Source organism: Ictidomys tridecemlineatus, chromosome 15, assembly GCF_052094955.1.
Source record: "Ictidomys tridecemlineatus isolate mIctTri1 chromosome 15, mIctTri1.hap1, whole genome shotgun sequence".
Classification (NCBI taxonomy): domain Eukaryota; kingdom Metazoa; phylum Chordata; class Mammalia; order Rodentia; family Sciuridae; genus Ictidomys; species Ictidomys tridecemlineatus.
Genome location: NC_135491.1, coordinates 57,263,112 through 57,289,507, shown reverse-complemented (window position 1 = coordinate 57,289,507; position 26,396 = coordinate 57,263,112). Strand labels below are relative to the sequence as shown.

Below are 26,396 nucleotides of genomic sequence, written 5' to 3'. Positions count from 1 at the left end.
GCGCGGGGCGGGCCTAGCAAGGTTCCGCCCCGGCGCCTGCGCGGGTCACGTGAGACGCGCCGGCGGAGACGGGGGCGGTGGCCGCGCGGGTCCGGCGGGACGGGCTCCGGAGACTGCGCCGCTGCAGGTACCGCGCCCCGCCGGGCCCCCTCGCCCCCGGCCCGGCCCTCCCTCGGCCCCCGCCGCCCGGCCGCGGCCCTCTCCGCGCCTCCCGCGGGCCCCGCCCGCTCACGGGGCCGCCCTCCTCGGCGGCGCTCTTTATCCCCGTCCCGCGCGGCCGCCGCCCGGCCCACTAGCCGGGTTCGGAGCTGCCGCGCTCAGCGAGCGGGCGCCGCTCCGCCCCGCGGGAGGGCAGGGCCGCGCGGGCGCCGAGCGCTGCACCTGCTGCCCCGGGCGGCGGGCGTGCACCTCGCGGCGCCGGCCTCCGCGAGCCCGCGGTCCTGGAGGCCACTGGGCCGGCCGCGCGGTTCCCGCGTCTCCTGGGATGCTGGAGTCCGGCGCCGGGTGGGAGAGAAGCTGGAGGCCCGCGGAGGACGGCTCTGGGGGCCTTGCGAAAAGTCAGCTCCCCGGCAGCCGGCGCGGCATCAGCCTGGAATAGAGGCCAGTGCTGGCTGGTGGCGAGGGGCACCGAGCCCGGGGGACGGGCGCCCTTCTACGCGCCTTTTATAGGTTACCTCATTTAGTTCTCAACATAGTCTTAGGAATTCTTATCGCCACCCCCTTTTTAAAATTATCTTTTAAATTTGCCGTGCTGGGGGTTGAACCAGGGTGTCGCACGTGCTAGGCAGATGTTCTGCTGCACCCCAGCCCAGTTTAAAATAAGTTTTGACACAGGGTCTCCCTGAATTGCAGAGGTTGGCCTGAAGCTGGCCATCCTGCTTCAGGGTCCGGAATAGCTGGGCTTTACCGGGGGCCAGGTTGGCCATCCGCGTTTTTGCAGATGGCTGAGAAAGCACCATGGTGGTGTAGCTTGAGCCCAACACGTAGCTCTGTGGATTCCAGCCCAGGCAGTCTCAATTCAGTCTGGTTTTAATCCCTATAGGAGTATCCCAGGGGCATTAGGTTCAACAGATTGGTGATGGTTTTTTGTTTTTTTTTTTAGTAGATTAAAAAAAAAAAACTAAGAAAATTCATAACAAAGTTTACCACTTTAGTCCTCTTAAGTGTATAGCTGTATAAGTTTTTTGAAATTCACGATACTTCACAACACTTCCATCACCCACCCTGATAAACCCCAGCTCCAACGCCAGCCACTCCCCTTGCCCCACTTCTTGCTTACCATCCATGATGCAACTTTTGTCTCCATGGATTTTCCTACTGGGAGCATTTCATACAAATGGGATCATATGAGATGTAGCCTTTTGTGTCTGGCGTCTGCCTGTTGGCATTGTGTTTTCAAGGCCCTGCATGTTGTGGCATGTGTCAGTACTGCATTGTTTTTATGGCTGAAGAGCATTTCTTTGTATGGGTAGGCCATGTTCGTTTGTACATCCATGGATGCTGTACCTTCTGGCTATTGTGAGCAAGACTGCTGTGAGCACAGGTGTACATAATGTGAGCAGAATTTTTAAATTTGTCATGGGTACATGCTTAGGAGTGAGGTGTGGCTATTTTAATTCTTGTAGCACAAATATACACAAAAGTCAGGTGTATTGGATCGTCAATAAGAATTCTAGTTTTCTACTTTGTGGGTTGCTGCTCTTTCCAATCAGACTCACTTTTGGTTTAGTTGAGTATCAACAAGGGGCAACAGAAATTAAGGAAATTCCAGCAAATCCTAATATACCAATAATGTCCTTGTCAAATTGCTGATATAAATTTTGAGATGCTTAATTTTTTTTCCCTCCTAAAGAGTGAAATTTGAGCTTTGAACACAAGGCAGTGTTTGAGTCTATTTATTAAATAAATATTGTATACATAGCAGTGTGTCAGGTGCTGTGGGATGACATTAAAGATGTATGAGATCTCAGTGTCACACTGTTACAAAGCTCCTGGAGGCTTCAAGACTTAAATCTGAAAAGCAGAACTGTAAAACTTAGAAAATAGTATGAGCAAATGTCTTTATGACCTTGGGCTAAGGTGGACTTTCTGAAATAAAACAGGATGAACACAAATCATAAAGGAAAAAGATACATTTGTTTACATTACAGATTAAGATAATTTATCAGAAGCATTACAAAGACAACACTGTACAGAGAACTTTAAGAATCCGGTGAGTAATTTTTATAGATTTTATAAATTTTATAGAGAAAAGAAGGCAGCACAGCAGAAAAAAGGGTAGAAGATGGAACAGGCATTTCACAGATTAGGAAAAAAAAAATAGCACATAAATTTGAACCCTATTAGTAATCAGAGAAATGTAAAAAGGAGATACTAGTAAACGCTGCCGTATAGACGAGAGTGCTCTGTGGGCATTCCCACCAGCGGCTCGGAGGAGGTCACGTGGACTTGCACCCACTGCTGGTGATGCGTATTCGTCTCTTTGGAAAGGCCGTTAGCAGTGTGTAGATGCACACTTGCTGCCTCTGTCCCAGCAGTTCAACCGTGAGGCGTGTCCCTTTGAGAACTCTTGCTCAGGTGCCCAGGAATGTTCATTGCAACACTGTTCACAGACCAGCAGAAAAACCCACATGCCCTCAGCAGCAGAGTGGACGTGTGAGTCATGGTTGTGTTTCTACTGGACAGTGAAGGTGTGATCCCCAGGTGCAGGTAGGATGTGGCTCCAGACGTCCTTGCATGAGAGATGAAAGCCTCTGCAGTCATGTGGGGTTCCTTCACGTGAAGCTCAAACCAGGCAGTTACAGTTTCGTTGTTTGGGAATGGGTGTGTGGTTGTGCAACTGTTAGCAGAATGATGACCCAGAATTCACGAGTGGCTCCTCTGCAGAGTGGTCAGGAAGGAGGCCACCCCGGCTCTTGGCTGCTGGCTTTGTTATAGGCTGCTGGCTGAGTGGGCATTTCATTTTATTTTTCTTTGACCCGTGCATAATAGGTTTTACACACTTGGATGTACTTTTCAAAAAAATTATAAATTACTGGAAAATAGGTCTTAGATGCAGCTCCTGCCCTTGGGAGGCCTGAGCTCTGGTTGGAGAACCCAGATGGAAACCAGTGAGGTGGTTAACTAGCAGCAGGGTGGAGGCAGGGGGCGCTGAGAGGCCCCTGGAGGCTGTTGTCCAGAGCTGAGAGGGGCTTGGTGCTGGGCTGGTGCTTGTCATCGCTGTGGCCTGGACTGAAACAGCATGAAGGAGGGGACTCAGCAGGTTGTGGAAGGGCCTGCAGGCGGAGGAGGCCTCAGGCGTGCCCCGTCATTCCCACGTCCTTCACATGTCCATTGTGGCTGCAGGCAGAGCGGCTGTCATTTGAAGGTGCAGGAATCTCTGAAGAGAATGGTTCCTGATGTGCTCCATGTGGTGTCTTAAGGGATGAGCAGGATTTTTAACCTGCTCTACTGCCCCAGAAGCCAGGCTGAGGGCTTCTGTCCATCCCCCTTCATCCATCCCTTTGCCCTCACGTCCCGCAGTGACAGCTCTTCGTGAAAGAGGCAACTTAACACAGATTGATGACCACACAGTTCTGGAGGTCAGAAGAAATCTGCAGTCCTCAAGTGCTGAAACCAAGGTGTCAGCAGGGGTGGCTCTTTCCAAGCTCTGCCCATTTCAGGAGGCTGCCCGCAGTCCTTGACCAGTGCAGTGCTCTCCGTCTCCTAGTCTAGAAGGGGAGCCTGTCAAATCATGCTCTGAGCTCTCTTTGAGGTCACGTCACTTTCTCTGTCTTGGATCTCTGCACTCTGTCTTACAAGGACGCATACGATTATGCTGGGCCCACTTGGGTGATCCAGGGGGATTTTCTCATCCCAGGTCCTTTGTCACACCCACCAAGTCCCTTTTGCCAGCTAAGGTGCATATTTGCCAGGTGTGGGGATGAAGGTGTGGATGCCTCTGGCGGCAGTTATTCCTGACTGCACTCTGTCATTCCGTGTTGCTCTGTTTGGTTTTTCCCATCGTACTGTATTTTCTTGAAAAACATCTTGACTGGTCTGTTTAGTGTTTTGCCTTCCACCCAGTCCCGTTTGTGCGAACAACTTGGTGACAACTGTGTTTCAGTCAAGACTTCCCCAAACTCCTGATTCTTGGAGGTTTTCTGTGTTATTTCATTGCCCTTCACGCTACTGCATCCGGGCAGCAGAGCTGTGGCCAGGGTAACGTTACAGCCGCAGCAGTGGCACCTTGAGGAGGTGACTTTGCTCTCTGCAGTTCCATCATAATTTTCTATGTCACTTTGGAACTTGTCTTGTGTCCTTTAGGTTTTTGTTGACTCCAGCCCTGATGGATGTTGTGCTGAAAAAGGAGAAGATGGTCTTTTTCCCAGGTTTGGGGACAGTTCTGGTTTTGCTGTGACCACTGCTATTTTAGTTTTCTGCAGAGAAAAGAACACAAAGTTTTTAGCATCCTCTCCCAGTTTATTTTTTCCCACCTCTAACATAGTTCCATTGCCTACATCAGGGCTTACAGCTGGACCATCAGAATATGTACGTTTAGGCTGGTGAGTGACCACCAGCACCAACTTATTGGCATCCATCAGCTCAGAGTTACGTGTGTGTGTGTGTGTGTGTGTGTGTGTGTGTGTGTGTGTTGGAAACACTGAAGATCTACCCTCTGGCATGTTTCAGGTATACAGTGTAGTATTAACTGGTCACTGTGCTGTGTGTTAGGTTTCCAGAACTTACTCATAGTGGAAAGTTTGTATCCTGGGGCCAAATTTTTCCAGTGTCCCCACCCCTAGCCTCTTTGATCCTTCATTCTACTCTGTTAAGAAAACAAAGCTTTATAACAACTTCTTGCAAGTGGATTGTATAGGATTCAGGATTTTACTGAGTTTTTAGTGTTGTTTTCCAAATGGGTTTCTCTAAGTTACAGACCCCATTAGGCTGCTGTAACATAATTGGGTGGCCTGTCAACATTTCTCACAGCTCTGCAGGCTGTGAAGCTCAAGATCAAGGTGCTGGCAGGTCAGGTGTCTGGTGAGGCCAGTTCTCTGAGATGGTGGTGCCTTCTGTGTTTGTCCTCACACAGTGGGGTCCTCATGACCAGCTGCCTTCCTGAGACCTTGCTCCCTAACCCCTGGGGCGTTAGGGCCTACCCCAGGAACAGGGGCTGATGGACACAAACATGAAGACCAAAGCACAGACTGATACCTTTATTGCAGAACATGGGTCTGTGCAGCTCAGTGTCTGTTGGTGGGTAAGCTTCTAGACTTGACTGTGTAATACACTGTAAAATTGTGAGGTTTTGGGATTTAATGGCTCTGGGGAGATACTGATTTTTCTTTCATTATAAAGGTAACTTTCCATCATGTGTGTAGGGTGGGAAAGAACTGGAGGGATGGAGGGACTTGGTAATTTCCTGTTTCCCACCTGCAGCACCAGGGCGTGGCACATCCCCTCCAGCCGCCTTGCAGCTGCCTATCACCTTCCCAAATTGGACTGCTTGGCACCTCCGTCAGTGCCCCAGCTAAGTCCAGCCACCTGACCAGAAAGCCTTCCAGTGCCTCTGTGCTCTCTGCAGCCCTAAGCTGCAGGCACGTAGGACTCCACCTCCCGAAAAGCAGCCAGACCTTTCAGTGCTGCCCTCTCTGGGGGCCTGGCCTCTGGTCTCCTTAGCCTCTGCCCAGGGATCTCCTCCTCCTGGCTCCCCTCCTTCCTCCACAGTGCCCTGCTGCTGGGCTGTGCAGGTGCTCAGTTTATCCTTCTGTGGGTTCCACGTGCCAGGGCAGCAAGGGATCCTGGTTCATTCCTACAGTGTCCTCATCCCTGGCTCTCGGGGGCTTCTCCCACGCTGTTGAGTGCTGTTCACCATGTAGGCTTCCCCGCATGAGCTCCTCTGCAGGCCCTGTGGAGACTGGCAGGAAGAGCCTCGTCTAATCCAGCACTTGTCGGTTGAGCTGTTCTACCAGGGATTGGAGGTGCTGGAGTGGCACAGAGTAAGATTTGGCCTCTGCCTTTCAGGAGCACAGGCTACTGGGGTGGCACAGACCCAGCAGTCCTAGGACAGCACATGTGGCACAGGGCAAGGGACAGCTTTCAGAGATTCCTTTTGCTTCCTCCTTCCCAGAGCTCCCACCCCTCACGACACCAAGCTGCCTCGGCTGCTGCCACTTTTGTTCACCGCCATGCCTGCCAGGGGATTAGGCAGGTGTTAGATACCTGAGCTCAGGTGGGCCAACCAGGAGTTTGGAGTAGGGATGCCAGGTGGGTCGCGGTCATGTAGAGGTTCAGATGGAAGCTACAGGAACTGAGAGAATGGTGCGCAACGAGGGGGCTGGTGAAACCCAGGCTGCCGGCAGGGAGAGACAGGTGACTGAAGCAGCTCTCTGCCTGTCCCAGGCAGCTGGCTGGCTGCCTGGGCGCTGTCCCTGAGGTTTCCTGGTATGATTCCTTCCTCCCTCCCTCCCTCCCTCCCTCCCTCCCTTCTTGGCTCTGACTCTGAGGTTTCCTGGTATGAGTCATTCATTCATTCCCCCTCCCCTCCCCTCCCTTCCCCTCCCCTGAGGTTTCCTGATATGATTCTGTCCTTCCTCCCTTCCTTTTCCCTCTCCTTCCTTCCTTCCTTCCCTCCCCCTTCTTCCTCCCTCCTTCAGTCCCTCCCTCCCTGTCTCCCCAACCCTTCAATTTCTCTTCGTCTTTCTCTGTGATACTGGGGATCAAACCCAGGGACTCTGTACCATTGAGCTATGTTTGCAGCCCTTTTTATTTAGTTTAGACAAGGTCTTGCTAATTTGCCAAGTCTGTCTTTGAACTTGGGATCCTCCTGACTCAGTCTTCCAGTTGCTGGGATTACAGGCGTGTGCCATCATACCAGGTAGACTTCCACCTTTGTCCAAGCTAATTTTGGATGGGTTTTCGTTCCATCACATGAGAAAAAAAGGTGCAGGTCCAGGAGAGCTTGCTCCTGCTGGGCACGAGGGTCTACTGTCCCCAGGCAGACCTCGGCTCTTACTCTGAGACAAGGCAGTTTGCAAATATTCTGCTGCCTACTCATGGCATGGGAATTTTTGTGTTTTCTTAATTTTTGAAAACTTTAATGTTCACTTTATACAAAAATATTGCCAGCAGAGCTACAAGGGCAAAAGAAAGGCGTTGGTTTCTTCTGGGTTTTTGTCTTAAGAGTACAGCTGCATATCCACCGGAAGCCTAAAACAAGCAGAGAGGAGACCAGGGGTCATTTCAGCTAGCACAGAAACCTCGGGAAACCGCTGGAACATCTGCTGCTGGAGACTGCCTCACTGATGTTCCAGTCTTTGAGCAGCTTTAGCCCGAGGCCCTCAGAGGCCCCCCTCCCCTTTCTTCCCCAAAATGTCTCTACACACCCTTAGTGCAAGTGATTTCCCGAGTGGCTTTGACTGCAGCCTGTCCATCTTGGTATAATATGGCATTTGTTTTCTCATTGAAAACTTTATTTTTTTTTGGTACTGGGGATTGAACCCTGGAGTGTTTAACCACCAAGGCACATCCCCAGTCCTTTTAAAATATTTTATTTAGTGACAGGGTCTCACTGAGTTGTTAAGTGCCTTGCTAAGTTGCCGAGGCTGGCTTTGAACTTGAGATCCTCCTGCTTCAGCCTCCCAAGCTGCTGGGATGCCAGGCGTGTGCCACTGTGCCTGTGGGAAACCTTGTTTTAACATCGCAGAGGTATGTCCACCTGCTGTTGGAGGAATCTTAATGTTTGTGTACCTATGAGCTACCTGTAATTTAATTTTTTAAATTTTTGTTTCTTGGTACTGGGGATTGAATCCAGGACTGGTCTGCCATTGAGCTACATCCACAGCCTCTCCTTTGATTTTTAAATTTTGAGACGGGCCTGGCTAAGTTGCCCAGGCTGGCCTTGAGCAACTCCTGCCTCAGCCTTCCTAGTAGCTGGGATGGCACGAGTGCGCCTCTGCTCCCAGATTTGTGATTTCATTTTACCTGTGATTTCTTTTCAGTTCAGGTCATTTTGATGTTCTGTCCCTCATGAATAGTGCACAGTGGGCCAGACTGCGGTGGCTCCTGTGGTGTAGACCTGGAGGAGTTCAGCTCCTGTGGTCGTGGTGCCGGCCCTCGTGTCTGCCCTCCCTCTGCCTCTGTGGAGTCTTCTGATGCAGGCACACGTACCAGATTCTACAGCAGTACAAAGGCCCTGTTGAACATTGCCTCTTCACAGAGGTACTGTTACTCGGTTTGTCTTTGAGTCCTCAGCCTCTGTCACGGTGCGCAGAAACGCCTGTTCTGTGCACATGTGAGGGGGTTGTGTTGGACTTCTCTCCAGCCTAAGGGCCACGCCGATGTCACCGTATCAATCAAGTTAGTAAGCTGGAGGAGATCTTACTCTGCTGCCATGTCAAGGCTGTTGCCTCAAGTTTGGGAGGTGTCCCTTTGATTTTAATATGATTTCTGTTTTCTTTCAGAGTTTATGTAAGCTTGTTTGTCTCTAGAGGATTGTAGGCCCCTGGAGGCCGAGGCCAGGTCCTGACACCACCTTTGTTTTTTCTACTTTGTCTCTGGGTAGCAGGGCCTCTGCACTTGCTGACTGACTGGAGCAAGGAGATAAACACACCTCCTGCCTGTCGGGGGAATTTAAGTCTGTGCCTTTTATTACATTAGGCTAGGAATCTTTTTAAGGCACAGCATACGGTATTTATCTCCATCCTCAAGAATGGATCTGATTTTAGGAGAAACTTGGTATCTTATGGTAGTATTTAGATTAACTTCCTTGGAAGAAGAGATCTTCATAAGCCATAAATGTTAAATAATGAGCTCGTTAATTGGCTGGGTCCTTGGCTGCGCATTTTGGGAAGCTGCTGTTACTCAAGTGAGAGTTGTCAGGATCTGGCAGCTGCTCAGGTCTGTCTGCATGTGGGTGTTGCTGTTCTTTACCTTCATCAGCTGAGAACCCCTCTCTCTATCCCTGCAGGTCGCCATGGCTGCCGTTGACAGCTTCTACCTCTTGTACAGGGAGATTGCCAGGTCTTGCAATTGCTATATGGAAGCGCTGGCTTTGGTTGGAGCCTGGTACACGGCCAGGAAAAGCATCACCGTCATCTGTGACTTCTACAGTCTGATCAGGCTGCACTTCATCCCTCGCCTGGGGAGCAGGGCAGACCTCACCAAGCAGTACGGAAGATGGGCCGTCGTCAGTGGTAACTGATTTAAAACCTAACAGTCTTTTCTGTTTAGGGTCTTTTAAGTCAGCCACTTTACTTCAGGGGCTATTGAATTTAGTGATTTCATGGGACCATGCTATAAGAACATTTAGGATTCCTGATATGATTATGTTCACGTCTTTTTTTTAAATCTTTTTTGGGATACTGGGGAGTAAGCCCAGGGGTGCTTTACCAGTGAGTCACACCCCCAGCCCTTTTTTTTTTTAATTTTGAGACAGGGTCTCACTAAGTTGTTTCAGGCCTTACTGAGTTGGTGAGGTGGGCTTTGAAGTTGGACTCCTTCTGCCTCATCCTCCTGTGCCTGGCAGTTTATGTCTTTTACCTCCCCTCTCACAGAGGACCTGGCCTTGTGTGATTCATATTTTTCTTGTGTCCCACCCCACCCCCCATCCAAGGCCTGCTCCAGCTCGGCTTTCTCTCTCTCTCTTTTTCTTTTTTGCTGTTTCCATTCTGTCCTTAGAGATGGTCACCACTTTCAGAAATACTTCACCTATTTTAAATTTTATTTTAATTTATTGTGTCCCAGAAAAGTCTCTTCTGGCACCTATACAAGCCAGATGGGCGTTTGGAAACAAGTCCTGCCGTGTTTCTCAGTGTGGCGGGAGTGTGAAGTGCCACACGCCTTGCCTGTCTGTCAGGTGCCTGGAGAGCAGTCCCCACAGATCATTCACTTTGTGGAATCAGCTTTGGCCTTGATGGGCAGACACTAGAACTCTCTATATTTTTAGTGTGACTTTCTCTCTAATTAAACCTGGCAGTGGGGTAGTTGAGATTCATTGCAGAAGACTCTGAAGAGCCTCTTCCTCTTTCCTGGCTTGCATTGTAGGTGCAACAGATGGGATTGGAAAAGCCTATGCCGAAGAGTTAGCGAGCCGAGGTCTCAACATTATTCTGATGAGTCGGAATGAAGAGAAGCTGCGGACAGTTGCCAAAGACATAGCCGACACCTACCAAGTGGAAACGGATATCATAGTTGTGGACTTCAGCAGGGGCCGTGAGATCTATGTTCCCATTGCAGAAGCCCTGAAGGACAAAGACGTTGGCATCTTGGTAAACAATGTGGGCGTGTTTTACCCCTACCCCCAGTATTTCACTCAGGTCTCCGAGGACAAGCTCTGGGACATCATAAATGTGAACATCGCCGCTGCTAGTTTGATGATCCACATAGTGTTACCAGGAATGGTGGAGAGAAAGAAGGGTGCCATCGTCACCATCTCCTCTGGCTCCTGCTGCAAACCCACTCCACAGCTGGCTGCCTTCTCTGCTTCAAAGGTCAGGCTTGTTGGGAGTGGAATCCTGACTGCTGATAAACGTCAGGTCTGCCTGGAGGGGCTGGCTGTCAGCAGCTCATGTTTGAGAAGTCTCTTTTTTTTTGTCCTGAATTTTCTTTCAAGTTCCTCCCACCCCTAAATTAAAAGTCTTCTCCTCACTCTTGACAGGCCTACTTAGACCATCTCAGCCGAGCGCTGCAGTACGAGTACGCCTCTAAAGGGATCTTCGTGCAGAGCCTCCTCCCCTTCTACGTGGCCACCAACATGGCTGGACCTAGCAGCTTTCTGCACAGATGCCCCTGGCTGGTGCCTTCACCAAAAGTATATGCACATCATGCTGTCTCTACCCTGGGGATTTCCAAAAGGACCACAGGATACTGGTCCCACTCTATTCAGGTAGCAGTGTACTTTCAGTTCTTAGAACTGAGTGAGTCTGAAGCCTCATGCAGAAAGAGGAGACTGGAAATTCTGATTCTTAAACTTCACATCTTAAATGATTTTGTTTAAGACATTACATTTTCTTCAGTGGGATTATTAAGAATTTTCAAAACTTTAATGGGGTGACACCTGAAACATGCTGCTTTTTAAGTTAACTGGTTGGTAGAAATATACAAATGCTAATTATTTACATGGGAATTCAGAGTAAAGACTCTAGCTGGGCAAGGGGTGCACTCCTGTAATCCCAGCAGCTTGAGAGGCTGAGGCAGGAGGATCGTGAGTTCAAAGCTAGCCTCAGGAACTTAGCGAGATCCTGAGCAACTTGCCAAGGCCCTGTCTCAACATAATATATAAAAAGGGTTGGGGATGTGGTTCAGTGGTTATGTGCCACTAGTATCAATCCCCAGTATCAAAAAAAAAAAAAAAAAAAGATTCTAGTGATGCTGGCGGCAACTTGGGGGCATGCTTCTAATCCCAGCTACTTGGGAAATTGAGGCAGGAGGATCACAAGTTAGTGCCAGCCTGGGTAATGTAGCAAGACCCTGTCACAAAAAAAAGCTGGTGATGAAGCTTAGTGGTAGAGAGCTTGCCTAGTGTGCATGAGGCTCTGGGTTTGTTACCTAGTATTGAAAAAAAAAATTCTAGTAATGCTTAAAAGGGGGTACCTCTAAGTGAACAGTTAATCCAGAGCAAAACTACCAGTTAGGTCTATATTTTATACAACCATATGGCAAATAGTGTCTTGGTATATTCTTAAACTCATTTGTTCAAGCATAGAATTTTTTAAAAAGTTTGTTACTCAGACATGACAAAGATTTGGGTCTTTTAGGAATATTTTAATTTTGTTAAATATATGAAATTGTGATATAAGGGAAATTTATAATGATAAATTTGTGTTTCATTATTTGGCATAGAAAATAGGTGTGAGCTGGGTGTGGTGGTGTATATCTGTAATTTGAGCCACTCAGGAAGTTGAGGCAGGAGGATCACAAGTTTGAGGCCAGCCTCAACAACTTTTTGAGACCCTCAGCAATTTATGTAGCCCCTGTTTCAACATAAAAAATAGAAAGCACTGGGGATGTAGCTCAGAGGTAAAAGCACCCCTGGATTCAATCCCCAGTATCAAAAAGGAAATACTTGGCATTTTCTTAATGATAACACAAATATTTTGGGGACTGTTTGCAAAAGATTATTAGACTGAGTACTACAGACTCATTGTGTATTAGACTTACCACTCCAAAATAATCTCATACTAAATTAATAGTTAATTTTCACTTTTCTCAAAAGATGTGACTAAAGGTTTCTTATTTATTTAATTCCATTTTTTAATTTATATATAACAGCGGAATGCATCGTAATTCTTTTTGTTTTTAATATTACATGTGTAGAGCTCAATCTTTCATATCTCTGGTTGTGTACTCACATAGACATAGTATACTCACATCAATTCATGTCTTCATACATGTACTTTGGATAATAATGATCATCACATTCAACCATCAAAAGATTTCTGGTTTTAAAAAAGCCATTTGTCACCATTTGGGGTGAGGCACAGCTGTGATCCCAGCGGTTATGAGGGCTGAGGCAGGAGGATGGCAACTTATCGAGGCCCTGTCTGTCTAACAAAGAAAACAGAAAAAACAGTGCTAAGGGTATGGCTCTGAGGTTGGCGCCCCTGGTTAAGTTCAGTCCTTAGGACCACACACACAAAGGAAGCAGTTTACCTAAGTGGCTAGTTCCAAGTCCCTAATTACCTGAGAAGAGGGAGAAACCTAAACAGTAGTTTAGGAGCCACTGACCTTGAAGTTCTCTCAGAAGTGAAGACGGCCTGAGGTGGGTTCAGGCACTGTCCGTGTGAAACACCATGGTTTTATTTTTCTCCACATTTTTTATTGGTGCCTTCAGAGTTGAAGCACCAGTGTTTTAATCACAACTATGTTCCCGTGATGAACTTCTCTCAACAATGTGTGTTTTCTGTCAAGACATTCTGTGAAGCTGATTTATCCCTAGAGTACTTTCCCATACAGAGCTGCTTAATGTTCTCTTCCACTTTTCCTTTTTTGATTTTATTTACTTAAATTATTTTCAACATTATCACTTTTTTTTTTTTTTTAGTTTTACAATAGAGATTTGATTTGTTACTGTTTTGTCCCAAACATATTTTACTGGTAGCTTTTGCTGCTGATTTTTTTTTCTATTGTTATTGTTTTTTGAATGTAGTTCACCCAAGTCACAAAGATCTAGATTTTATCGTGATTTCAGTCCTGTCGCTCTTTAGTCTGTGAGAACTTGAATATGCCAACCTGCGGTATGACGTTTTATTTTGTGCCGTTTACTTCAGTGTGTCATGTACATAGGGAATTAAATAAGCATGACCTTCTGTGTTTGCTGGTGGTGGGGGGAGGTCCGTAGTGGCTGTGGGTGCTCGGCTGGTTGCCCGTGTGCATTTGCAGCCACTCCTCAGGCTGGAGTGGATGGAGCAGGAAGGGCTGAAGGCCTGTGCTTTAAAAAGCTAGGATGCCATGGCCCAGATAGGTGGCACTGGGGGTGGTCAGGTGTGAGGAGTGGAGGGACAGTGGAGAGATCAGGGGCAGGGACTGGTGGGAGCCGCGTGCATGCTGGTTTCAAAGGTCCTGGGGAGTGTTTCAGAGAAGTGGAGGCGGCTGCTGACAGAGGGGAGCTCAGGTGAGAGATCTGTCAGGCGACTCGGCTGCAGTGACAGCTGTGGGAGTGGGCCCCATGCCCTGAGAGAGGAGTTTGGTGAGAGTCGCAGGGTGTCCAGCAGAGGGGTGTGGGAAGCCAGGTGGGGACTCGGTGCAGCTCTGGGGAAGCTCTGCTTCTGCCTCTGAGGTAGCTCCAGCAGGCTGAGGGGCGGGCCCGGGCTCGCGTGGCTTAGACTCTTTTCCATGCTTCCCGAAGCCTCACCTGCTCGGGCTCTGGGTGAGGTGTCTGCAGTTTCATTGCTCGTGAAGGTTTCCAGCTAGTCCTGTGTGTAAGTTTCTACTGACCTCTTCCTCCTCGTAGAGTCCCCGAGACTCCTGAGCATGTGGCTTCAGGGGCTGCTCCGCTTGCTTCAGGAGTCGCGTTGGTATGGTTGCCCAGGAGCGCCAGACAGACTGGTCAGGACCCCAGAATGTGAGGCCCCCCCAACCACCTCCAGTTCCCTTGGCTCAGTTTGGGTGGTCTTTCCCGCAGACCCCAGGGTAGAGACCGTGGCAGGGCTTCCCTGTAACTCGTCAGCTGAGGGATCAGTGAGTGGGCTCTGTAGTCTGTCACTACCCAGGGATCAAGTGTTCTCCTTTCCCCGGCTCCCCACCCTGCTGCCAGGTGTTCATACCTCTTAGACATGGCCCAGAGAGAGAAATAAGACAGAATGGAAGGGAAGGAAGGAAGGGGAGGCCAAAATAGTTTTTTTTTTAATCCTAAGGCCCATGCTTGTTGGAGGCCCATGCCATTTAGGTTTCATTTTGGGAAGAGGGCTCCCCGTGGCCCAGAAACTCTCCCACCTGCTGTCTCTGCACCCTCAAATATCAGGCTCTCCAAGCAACATGAAGAATGTCTGTGTTGTTGCAGATGGAAAATTAAAGACCCAGATGAACAAAGGGTAATTTGTTGGTCCTGGGTCTTTACTCTGTGCCAGTGGAGTCTCCTTGGAACAGGCAGAACATACCTTGATGCTGTTCCCCTGAAGTGGGCAAGGGCCAGGGTGGGAATAAAAAAGCCGATTTTTAGATGCTGATTCCTCCCCCACTGATGGTTGCACAGGCCACACTGGTGGTTGCTGGTGTGGCCCACCCTGGAGGTGCAGGCCATTGATTGAGAAGAGGGTCAGGGACCTTAGTCCCCACTTCAGTTCTTTCTGGGCTGGGACAATGGTATCTACCAAGGGCCTATCCATCCCTTTTCCTTAATAGCTAAGCCATTAGAACTTTCTTGTGGTCTTGAACACACCTGTCATGTAGGGTTCTTCTGTCTCAGCAGCGTTTGAGTAAGTATTTCCTGGTTTGGGGGCTGGGGGCCATCCCTGGCCTCCATGAGAGGCCAGTGGCATCCACTGCCAATGTCGCAGCCATGTTTCCAGACGTTGCCGTCTCTCCTCTGGGTTTAGACTTCTGGAACAGAATGGTAGCAGCGGGACTCCCTCCCTAGAGACCCTTCCAAAGTCCTGGTGTTTCTCAGTTCTCTTGTTTAGATTTGCTTCAGCCTGCCCCCCGAAACTTGGTTTTCTCAGTTGGCCATGAATGCCTCTGTTTGTTCCAGCTGACCTACTGCTCTAGGGCTTGGTGATTCTTCACCCTGAACATCCGTTTATGCCACATTAAGTGAAGATGCTTCATTGTAGAACAGGTGGTGCTGCTGCTGGTGGTTCTTCCCACAGGAAAACTCATGTCCCAGAGATAAGCCTTGGGGAGAAAGAAAGTGGCCAAAGGATGATGGAGAGGGAGGACAGCTCACCGCCAGCTTCCCCTCTCCAGGGCGGGAGGCCAGGATGCAGGAGAGGAATGACAGGGACAGGGTCGGGCTGCCAGGGGGAGGAGGGTCATGTCTTTCCTAGGAATGGCGCAGCCTTCCAGGAGTGCTGTGCCGCCTTTTGTCTATCCTTCCCTGCTCTGGTGTGTCTGTAGTGGTGGGTGGGTGCAGGGAGACTGGGCAAGTCCAGGTCACGCTAGTCCCGGATGACAGTTCTGGATGACACCTGGTGACCACACGCAGAGCCGAGTAGAATCTGACCCAAAGGTTACGGTGATCAAGGGGACAGATGCAAAGTGAAGGCAGAGATGCCATGCCTCTTCATCCCAGGCCAGCCACCGGGGGCCACCTGCAGGCTCGAGAGAGGAGTCCGTGTCTTCTACAGAAGCAGCCTCAGGTCCCTCAGGAGTAACCTAGGCCACTGTTCCTCAGAGCCCCCACGTCAGCCGTGATCCACAGCGAGGCCAGCAGGAGACCCTCAGTGCTTTTCCCGGTCACGTGGCCATGAAGATTAACAGTTCTAAGTCACTTAAGAGCAGGTGAAGCTGGAGGGTGTACTTGGGGTTTTCCTTGAAACAATGAGTGTGTCTAGAGTTTAGGGTGATACCTTATGGAGAGAGAGGTGTTCAGTATGTAAGGGCCCAGGGGCTTTCTCCTTTGTTGAGTTTGAAGTGGTTGGAAGGTGTTCATTGGGTTAAATTGTGCTGATCTCTGCTCTGATTCCTTCAGTGTTGATGGTTTGAGGCTCTAACCTTATAACCCTTTCTCTTTTTGTTTTTAGTTTCTTTTTGCACAGTATATGCCTGAGTGGCTCTGGGTATGGGGAGCAAATATTCTCAACCGCTCCTTACGCAAGGAGGCCTTAGCCTGCACAGCCTGAGTCCCGACCGTCAGTCAAGTTTTGCCAAGTCATGGTAACCGGCAGTATTCCGACATTTGGAAACACATTTAATTTATCTGATGTATTTTCTTTTTGACTGATGATCAGTGTGCTGTTAATTCATCGTTTGTAAGGCAAAGTCTTGGAGAGCTGTGATAAACCTCCAGGGCCAGTGGATGGCGTGGAACAACTAACTCCTGAGTGTGGGAACTGGTGAAGACGCCTAGATGTGATTGCTTTGTTCCAAGCTGTTCAAGAGGGGTGTTGACATCAGAGCTACGGCAGCAAACACTTATAACAGACTTGTCAGCGCTTCAGTTTCAGATGTCGTGTTTTAAGGGAAATGGCCTATTTTCCCTTTACGGATGACAGCAGTGTTAGTTTTGAAATGTTCACTAGGAAGACTATTGAAAAGTGTTATTTTGTAACTGAGATCTCTGGTGTTAGCTTAGGAATCTGGTTGGGCTGCCGGAGGACAGAGATGCAGAACCTGTGTGCTGTGCTGTGTGTGAGCAGCTCTATACAGGGTTAAGTTACAAAAGAGCCTTGTCAGGGTGGGTAACGGGAAGCTTCACGGGGTGATACAGACCCAGGCTCTTCCTTTCCAGACCAGACAAGCCTGCCAGGTTTGTGCTGTGGGTTTGCCTGTCTGCTGCTGCTTCCTCCATGTTGTTTGTGTTTCCCAGGTCTGGGGTGAGTGTGTTCCTAGACTTGGAGATCTAATGAGTAACCGTTAGTCACTATCTTTTGATTTGTAATTGTGGTCAAGTAGTGATTTCTGAACCTATGATCCATTTTATAACTGAAACTTAGCCCTTTTGATCTTGTTATAGCTGGTTTTCATACACTTTTCTATGTAAAATGATTCCATTCCGGTAGTAGTATTGATATAAACATCAAGTATTTATGGAATAGTACTTAAAATATGGACAGATTATGTGTGTGATATGATGTATCTGTTGCAATAATGTTAGAAGCTCATTTTTTGGTCCATGTAATGAATTATGCATTATTGTGAGTACTTTTATTGATGTAATGATAATTATGCACAAACCCCACAATATGGATTAGCATTGACACCTACAGTGAAATATCTTTAATTCAGATCCTATAAAGCCAACCATTTTTTGTGGGCCACATACCTAGCACTCAGAATTTATGTAAGTTTCTATATGAATATGGTAACATGGGCGGATTTAAAATTCAGAGCTTAATATCATGACACTGAAGAAGCTGGTCATTTGGTTGAGGCCAGGACTGGTGTGGGATCGTCCTGCTGTGAGGCCGTCTTCCACAGTGTGCCTAAGCACACCTGAGTGTGGAACACACGTTTTTGCCTGTGACCTTCCTTGCAACATTTCCAGATGTGACGTGGATTCAGAAGATGAGTGGCTAAGTTCCAAAGCTCTTCCGCTCCTAAATCATGTCTTCGAAACACAGGAGCGGAGACCTTTGCACTGGAGGCACAGCGTAGCTGGATCCTCTGACTTCACACCACACTGATGGAATCTGCGCGATGTGTGATTGCAGCAGCGGCAGCTTTCTGTAGCCACGCTGCTGTGTGATTCTGTGTAAGCCAGGTCCCGGTGCAGTCTTGGGGTTAGGGATCAGGTGGGTGGGGCGGCACTGGTAAACACGCCTGGCCCGTGGTATTCTGAATTCTGCCCCTGGCAGGATGTAGCCAGACATGCTGACTGGTACAGAGGTGGTGCAGACTGGTCCCCAGCTTCAGGGGAGGAGCAAGACTGAATTTCCTTTGGTTTTCTAGCTTTCATAAAACACCACCCCCCAAAGCTCACTTGAGAGTTGGTTGGTCACTATGGATAGGGTCTCTTATTAAGAATGTGGGGAATCTGAACCTTGAAACTTGGTCTGTGAACTGGAAATGTAACAATAAAAGCAGTTGCTCTGTCTCCTCTGCAAGAGGCTTTGCTCCAAGTATTTCTAAGCTGGTTGGTTGGAAGGAGGGTTTCTCTTTTTCCTCATAGAAATGATTACCAAAAATTAACCTGTGAACACCTGTGGTCATAACTCATTAAAAGCTGAAGGTTCAGTATGTGTGACTGTCGAGGAAGCTTCTGAAGCCACCAAGCTATTTTTCCATCTCGTCTCCGGAGGGTTGAGGAGGATGAAGCTGGGCTCAGCCACGGCGCTTGCAGTGTGCAGACGGTGGGCGATTTGAGTGAGCTGTTTCAGGCGAGTGGTGGGGCTGAAGGAGGCTGAAGGCCAGACTATGGTGGGTTCCAGAGAGTGGGGAGGAGAGGGAAGGGAGCCACAGAGACAATCCTGAGGGGCCTTTTTTGTTTTTCCTATGTTGAAGACATAAAGTTCTGTTACGTTTGGGATGCAGAGGGTTAGGGATATGTCCTCAGTCTTGACACTCTGTGTCCCAGAACCATCTCCAGACTGTCCATTCCTCTCAGTACAGGCCCCAACCTAACAACTTAGAACGGTTCAGTGTACGACTTTTTGACTTTACGATGGTGTGATTGCTAAATGCGATGATATGAACTGTATTTTGACTACTCTCCCAGGCAGGTGATACACACTTCAGTCCTCTCGCAATGCTGGGTGGTGGCAGAGAGTTGTAGCTCCCAGCCAGCCCTGTGAACACATGGTCACCATTCTTCAAGTTGTCCTTTGGATCTGTGTGGTGCCCAAACCTGGGAAGCTCACACCCCTCATAAAATGCTACAGTACTGCATACAGTTGATGCCTATCCTTCTGTATACTTTCAGTGATCTCTGGGTCACTTATATTACCTAAAACTGTATAAATGTCACATGTAAAAGCTTTGTTGCTCAGGGAAGAATGAAAAGAAACGTTTCTACAAGTTCAGAACAGGCTCTTTTCCCAATTATTTTCAGTCCAAGGCTGGTTGAGTCTAGCCTGGGACGAGGAGGGCAGCTGTGCCTGAGTGTTGGGAGCACTCTCGAGGCGGCCAGGCCTAGCCCTGTGCGTTTTCAGCTGAGGCGGTATTCACCTTAGAGTAGCTTATTGGGCTGAAACCCCACTGTGAGACCGGGAGCATCTGTGGCTTGGCTATTGTTCTCCATTTTGAAGATTCATGTGTTTAGTGTGTATAAAGCAAGGGAAGGACGTTCCAGATTCAGTAGAGCTATTCTGTAGCATGCTGTGGTGGCTGAGGGACCCAGAAGAGGCTTTGGAACCTGTACCCCAACATGTACAAAAGTAACAGAGTACCCCACCTGCCAGGGGGTCTCAGGGCTGGGAGCATATTTCAGAAATAGCCTGTGGGAGCTAACTGGTGCAGGCCCAGGGGCTGGGAAGCCAAAGGGCACCAGCTGGAGGCTGAGCTCTGCCGCGAGACCAGACATGGCATGGGCAGCTCCTGGGGGGGGGGGGCTCAGGAGGTGCTTCCCAAGTCCTGCTGCTTAGTGTAGGCCCCAGCAGCATCTGGAGACAGGGTCAGTTTGGCACAGTCCTGGAGGGAGTGCCCTTGTTTAGGGGTGGGATGGGGCTACTGCAGGTGTGGGGCCAGTTTAGACAGGGCGGTGAAGCTGCCTCATGGCCTGGTGTGTTGTGGGAATTCTTAAGGAGGCCATCATCAGGGAGTCTGGGTGGGATCCAGCCAGGCAGGACATGGTGCTGTCAGGCTCTGTCCTGCAGACACCACTGCTGCAGTAGAGGTAAGGCCATGCTGCTGCTCACAGCTGACCCCAGGCCATACTGACCCCAGGAGTCCACACACTAGCTGGCCAGAGGACTGGATGCAGGCGGGAGTTGCAGCTCTGCCTCGCCTGCCCTTGCTCTGCGGGTCTGGCGGCACCTCGTTTGTCTCCAGAGCCGCGGGTTCCTTTTTTTCCTGAGATGCTCAGATTTCCTGAGATGCTCAGAGAAGGGAGGTTTCCAACCCTTTATTGAGGAGCTTAAGAGCAACTGAAAACCTCAGGGGAGTGGTGAGGCCCGTGACAGGAGGTGGAATCCAGGAGTAAAGCACTTGTCCTTGAACAGCTTGCTTGTGGTTCGCCCCCAGGGATTCATAGGAAGCATGTTCTGGATGTGAGGACGTCATGGGGTTGTTGTGGGAGGTGGGCCCTTTAAGGCAAGGGGCCTCAGAAGCCACCACTTACAAGGGCTATATCTTGTACCCTGTACACTTCACAACAGTCTCAAAACTGCCCTTGCTGACTCAGCACCTCAGGAGCGAGGTAATTGAAGAGTCCCACGTAGCCTGTCTCTGTTCCTGTTTGACCTTGCTTGCCAGCCCAAATCTGGTTTTCCCTTCCATGTCGCTGTTTAGGAAGTTTGCCAAGCTTGAGGTTTTTGTGAGTAGCTCAGATTTGGTGCATGGTCCGGTACTAAGGACAACCTGCCACAAACTTGGGGGTGCATGGGTGCTTTCCTCCTCTAGGGCAGCTCTGGGGAGACCTCTGGTGGCACAGCTTCAGCACCATGAACATGAAATTGTCCTGGAAGCCTACAACCTGCTGGTGGGCAAAGGTGCAAAGGAGGATGTCTCCATGGGCATCCTCTGGTGCCGTCTGGGCAACACTTAGGCACACTCTTGCCTTTGATGTCTAAGTTGGTGTCTATGTTGAGATTTTGAAGCTCATGGTCAAAGCTGTCCTTGCCAAACAAAGGTCTGCACATTCTGCCCAGATCCACTAGGACCCTGTGGATCTTTTGTGCTGGTGGAGTAGAGCAGAGTGGAGCAGTTGCCAGGGCCTGAGAGATGCAGCTTGGGAACACTGGCTTTCCTGGTTCACCTGATGCCTGCACCATTAACTCTTTAACTCAAAGATAACATTGAGTTTGAATAAAGATCTATCTTCCCCTGGAATTGAGAATGCTTTGTTTTTACATGAAGCAAGATTTGAAAAGTTATCTTAGACTCTGCAGTGGTGGAAAGCCACTGGTGGTAGACCAGATCCTTTAGGTCTCAGTTTTTCGTTATCTCTAAGTGACACTTCTCTGCCCTGTGCCCCAGCTCTCTTTACCTTACAGGCTTTCTCAGGAACTGGAGCATTGTCATCTTGCCCTGCTTTTGGGCTTCTCTGTCACATATGACAAGGATGTTTGCATCTCACTAGTGCCCTGTTCTGAACAGCTGGCCTGTATTCAATGGCATAGTGACTACAGGGCTGTTGAAAAGAACCCAGGTCAAGATGAATTTACCCCAAGTTAGAACAGAATGACATCGTTAAGGTTAAGATCAAATGCATTACGTGCTTTGGAGATTTGCAAATGAAAAAAGAATCAGGAATTCTCAGAAACTTCATAAAATGGAATAAGCTGACTCTCAAAAGAACTTGAGTTCACCATTTATTAAATTATACATAAGCCAAGCACTTCCTGTGTGTTTTGCTCAGTCCTCATCTTTTAAGGTAGGTCTCAGTATCCTTGCTTTTTGGATGAGGAAGCTGAGGTACAAAGAAGTTAAACACCCTCAAAATTACAAAGCAGATGCCCGAGGAGGGATATAGTGTTTTGTGATTCTGTATGTATCCATTACATTATAAGTCAGTGTGATTAAAGCATGCTAAAGGGAAGATGAACTGCTTGTCATATTGGTGCCATTCAGCACTCCTATGGTGCAGTGAAAGGTTCAAAAAAAAGATGTGCTATAGTTTTTTCTCACCTTATAGCACATCCTGACCCATTAGCATTGTCACATGCTGCAGTTCCCTCAGGCTCAACTTTTAGATGGAAAACGACCTGTCTTCCTGTTGTCTACATTACCCAGGTAATCTTTTCAGATCCTGGTTTCTTAAAGAAAGGAAAGGTAAACCTTGGCGTTACAAAGGTCCTCCCGGTCTCTCACCAGGTGCGTGCTGGGCCGCCGTCAAGCCCAGGCTGCCAAGGGTAGAGGAGGCTGCGCCCGTGGCACTGAGGGGTCTGTACGTCTGCGCAGAAGTCGGGGGCACTTCAACCACCTCTCCACGTCTCGGCTTCCACACGCGTGTCCGAAGTAGGTGCCCCGAGGTGCCAACAGGCGATGGAGATGGGCGCCCCTAGCTGGGGAGGAAGGACAGTGGGGTTGCCTGGATGTGGACACCTGCAGGAGCTGGGGAAGGAGAGAGCTTTTCCCCAGCTCGGCCGCGGTCGCTGTGGGGCGGGGGCTTCCTAGGCTGCTCCACGCCCTCCCGCTCCAGCGGCTCCCTGCGAGTTGGCTCCGCCCCTTGCCCGCAAATGTCGCGAGACTTCGGCCCACCCTCCGGCCCGGGCCCGCGGACCTGTGTCCGGAGCGCGCACGCAGGCCCCGGGCGCGCGGAGCACGCAGGGCACGCCCGCCGTCGGACGACGCTTCCAGCCGGTGGCCTCGCGAGACTTGCGAGTAAACAGCCCCGAATGGAGAGCCGAGGAGCGTCCGCGGCGGAGGCGCCGTTACCCTGGGCCGCTGGGCCCCGAGCGTGAGGCGGCCGCAGGTACGTCCCCCGCACGCGCCCGGACGCCCGGGCCGCCGTGTCTCCTACCCTCCGCGTCCGAGGCTCGAGACCCCGGGCTTCCCGCCTCCCGCCCGACCGCACTGCGGCGAGGCGCGCCCGGGCCCAGCCGCCAGGCCCCGGCCACCCTGCTCCCCGGCCGCCGCTGCTCCCCGGCCGCCCTGCTCCCCGCCCAGGCCCCCGGTCACGCTGCTCCCCGCCGCCACAGTGCCCCTCGGCTCTGGCTGCCACTGATCCCAAGCCTTGCACTGCTCCCTAGCCCCGGCCACCAGCGCCCCACGCTGGCCCGCGCTGGCCCGCGCTGGCCCGTGCTGGCCCGTGCTGCACGCGGTTGGTTAGCTTGCCAGTTCGCTATTTCTTTCTGTGAAATACACTTTAGCGGAGCGCAGTGCCGCCGTGGCCCTGGACCTCCGGACAGCCGCCCAGTTACTTCTTGAGGGCTTTCAGGGAGCTGCTGGCGTCAGACTTTACTTAATTGACTGCAGTTCCGTGCGGTGTCGCAGTCTGCTCATTGCGCATCGCTACTGATCTTTCAAATGCAGTTTGAGAAGCCTGCTGGGCACCGGAGAGTGGTTCGCCCTCAGACCGAGTGCCTTTCACACCTTAGGGCCCTGCAGCCTTGACTTGCTAGGCATGTTGTGCCGCCGGAGACTGCTGTGGATCGCTGGCATCATTTTTTTTTTTTTGGGGGGGGGACGGGGAGATGCAATGCAAGGCAAGCACTCCACCAGCTGAGCTATATCTCCAGGCTTGGCATCATTCTTATTAAGATGTTTACCCCTTGTTTTAGGCAGAGCCCTTGAGAATCTTCGCCTTTTTGTCTATGCAAATTAGATCAATTATTTATATTACTTTAGATTCTGAATGACACTTCCAGATGTTAGAGTGGAGTAAGACCTCGAGGCTGAATTCTGGAGATTTGCCCTTTTGTGCATGCTAGTAAGCATCTCTGACTTCTGGGTCTCAGTTTACATGCAATAGTTCTCCCCCCCCAATTTTTTAAATTTGAAGAAATTTTTATTAATATTTATTTTTTAAATGTAAGAGCTTCGTTTTGATAAAAATACCATGCCACAAATTCACCTGTTTGAAGTGTATAATGTATACAGTGGTTTAGTAAACATGCAGAGTTGTGCAGTCATCACACCAGTCCCCTTTTAGAACATTTTTGTCACCCCAAGAAGACCCCTGAAACCTCTTTGTAGTCAATACCCATTTCTGTTCCCAGTCCCAAACCACCACTCATCTACTTAACTTTCCTAGATTTGCCTTCTCTGAGTATTTAGAAGGAGTCATGATATGTGGCTTTGTGTCTGGCTTCTGAGCTGATGTGTTTGCCCTTTGTCTTCGTGGTAGCATGAACTGGTGCTTCACTCCTTTTCTTGGCTGAATGGTAGTCCATTCTATGGACAGCCCACATTTTGTTTATTTAATCCTATGCACAACGCTTTTTGTAAATAAAATTTTATCTTATGCTTCAATGTTTGATGCACATGACAGCCGACCTGTTTATTGGGGGGTGCAAGCTGGTATTTGCCATTAGGCCTCTCCTGCATTTCAGTCACCCTTTGTGGTGAAGAGTTGGTGGCTTCTGTGTGGAAGGTGAGTTCTAGTGCAGTGCTGGCTGGGCCGCCGCTGCCCCTGGGCATGAACAGAGTGATTTCCCCCAAGAAGTGTTTGTCATTCTCTTCAAATTCGTGTCTTTGATTTTATTTTCCATCTACTGGTGGTGGATAGTTCTTGGACTGCTGTCTTTTTTGGTGGCAGCCATAGTTAGTGACATAACTAGAATAACAAAACTAAAAAGATGAAGGCAAAGGCAGAATGCACATCTCCCAGTAGTGTTTGTAGTGGGTTCTCTGGGAGGTAGGCAGTTTGCCTCTCCACAGATGTGGTTATAGTTTATTAGAAACTCCTCACCTCCCCAGCTATTGATGTTCTGGCCTTCCATTGGTGTTTGGGTAGGGGATGAAGGGTTGAAGAGGCAGGGTCTTTTTCAGCATTGCCTGAGGGAGATTAAGGAGATAATAAAGACAAATCAATTTCTTTCCTGTGGCCTAATCCATTTTGACAAGTTGCAGAAATCTATTAACTATTAATCTTAACCATGTGTATTTGCTCAAGGAAGAGAATTTTAAGTAAAATGAGGAAGGAGGAAGTTTGGGAGTGACTCCTGTGTGGCTGGCTAATCTTAGATGACCAGAGGTTGAGAGCACACTGCAGGGAGCTGCGAGCAGGCTTGCGCAGGAGTCAGGAGTCGGCTAATGATGCTGCGGACCACGCTTCTCTGTTGATAAATGGAAGTCTGATAGAATGTGCCTGAAGAAATGGTTCAATAAGGTTTAAGAATGTACCTTTATTTTAAAATGATGTGTCCTGGCATTGCTTAATTGTTAGCCTGCTAAACAATGGTAATACAACCAAGTATGCAATTAGTTAGTGAAAGTGGTAGTTTTCCAGCCAACTTTTAATTACACTGGATAGTACCCTGTCATGGTCTAAACACAGTTCAGTCTTATGTGGAGTTATTTCAGTAAACTAGTTTGTTAAGAAGCAAGCCTAGCTTCATAATTAGATGATTATCGTGATAGCAAACCATTTCCTCTCACCTGAATTGTTTTAAAATTATTTTCAAAGAAATCATTTCAGATGTATTCTTTATACACAGAAGTATATCTTTGTGATATCCACTAATTATGCAAATAGTAAGTAGAAGAATCTCAGAGCTTCATGGAATTTTCGCTGTTGGTTAGACCAGTGGCTTTCCCAGTGATAGAGTTCCTCTGTTTACCTCCCTTTACACATGTTGCATTACTTCCTATACCTGGCACATAGGACTGGAACTCTCTTTTCCTCTTAGTATTTGACATCAGAGTCACCCTTCAGTTATATGTGTTATTAGAGTGCAGCCACATGGAGAAGCCACTGGTGGAAGCTCTGTCTTAATAGAGAATGCCTTTTAGTGAAGATAGGCAGATCTTCTACGTAAGAATTCATAAAAGTTAAATCTTGTTGACACAGCGGATCCAGTGAAGCCTGAGAGGCCTGGAGGGTAGGTGGTAAGAAATGAAGAGCCTTTCTCCAGTGCACCAGCTAGATGCTTGCTCTTTTCCAAGAGTAGCTTTTCCTTAAGCTGGAAGGTAGCTGTAGATATATTTTTGAGAACAATCTAGCATTAGATTTGAAATTTTGTGCTGCCATTTTATCAGAGAATGTGATTTTTTTCTTTAAAATTTATTTGAAAAGGTCTATTAAAGTATTTAATGTTTCATCTATTAAAAGTAATATACTTCGTAAAAAATATAAATAAAACAAAATAACTATGCAATCAACCTTTTAGAAGAAAGATAAATAAAACAAAATAGCTATGTAATCAACCTTTTAGAAGGTTGAGCCGGGGCTGGGATTGTGGCTCAGTGGTAGAGTGCTCACCTAGCAAGGGCGGGACCTGGGTTCGATCCTCAGCACCAAATAAAAATAAAGGCATTGTGTTGTGTCCATCTATACCTAAAAAATAAATACTAAAAAAAAAAAAAAAAAAAGAAGGTTGAACCACTGTTACATTTTGGCATATACCTTTCAGGTTTTTTTTCCTCTGTTGCACATAGACACTTTTTTAAAACCAAAAATTTTGGATGGACTGTCTTGTTGAATATTTCATCAGCATTTTTTTCATATTCCCACTTTTGCTGTAACACACTACCACAGACAATGGCGTAACACGACGTGC

At 48.8% G+C, this 26,396-nt stretch overlaps 2 protein-coding genes across 5 annotated transcripts in view; both read left to right on the top strand.

Moving 5' to 3' along the window:
* Positions 1 to 18: 18 nt before the first annotated feature.
* Hsdl1 (hydroxysteroid dehydrogenase like 1) lies at positions 19 to 18,182 on the top strand. 3 transcript variants are annotated; one of them, XM_078032748.1, is made up of 6 exons: positions 19 to 127; positions 8,951 to 9,176; positions 10,027 to 10,472; positions 10,640 to 10,867; positions 15,812 to 15,918; positions 16,161 to 18,182. In XM_078032748.1, exons 2-6 carry the CDS (start codon positions 8,957 to 8,959, stop codon positions 16,243 to 16,245), a joined length of 1,086 nt encoding a protein of 361 aa, XP_077888874.1. In that variant the 5' UTR covers positions 19 to 127; positions 8,951 to 8,956; the 3' UTR covers positions 16,246 to 18,182. The 3 variants fall into 3 exon arrangements, with proteins under 3 accessions (XP_077888874.1, XP_077888876.1, XP_077888875.1); XM_078032749.1 differs by lacking the exon at positions 19 to 127 and adding an exon at positions 6,526 to 8,202; XM_078032750.1 differs by lacking the exon at positions 15,812 to 15,918.
* A 4,306-nt stretch (positions 18,183 to 22,488) lies between these two features.
* Mbtps1 (membrane bound transcription factor peptidase, site 1) overlaps positions 22,489 to 26,396 on the top strand; it is a 54,985-nt gene continuing 51,077 nt past the window's right edge. For both annotated transcript variants that reach the window (XM_005335459.5, XM_040279997.2), the window contains exon 1: positions 22,489 to 22,648. The gene's annotated coding sequence lies outside the window, so the exon portion shown is untranslated. The remainder of the gene's footprint in view (positions 22,649 to 26,396) is intronic.

Excerpts from the sequence above, each read along its gene's own strand:
- Hsdl1 (XM_078032748.1), top strand. The coding sequence starts at position 8,957 with ATGGCTGCCGTTGACAGCTTCTACCTCTTGTACAGGGAGATTGCCAGG. Across the intron at positions 9,177-10,026 it reads AAGATGGGCCGTCGTCAGTG|GTGCAACAGATGGGATTGGA; the intron begins GTAACTGATTTA and ends CTTGCATTGTAG. Across the intron at positions 15,919-16,160 it reads TCTAAGTCACTTAAGAGCAG|TTTCTTTTTGCACAGTATAT; the intron begins GTGAAGCTGGAG and ends TTTTGTTTTTAG.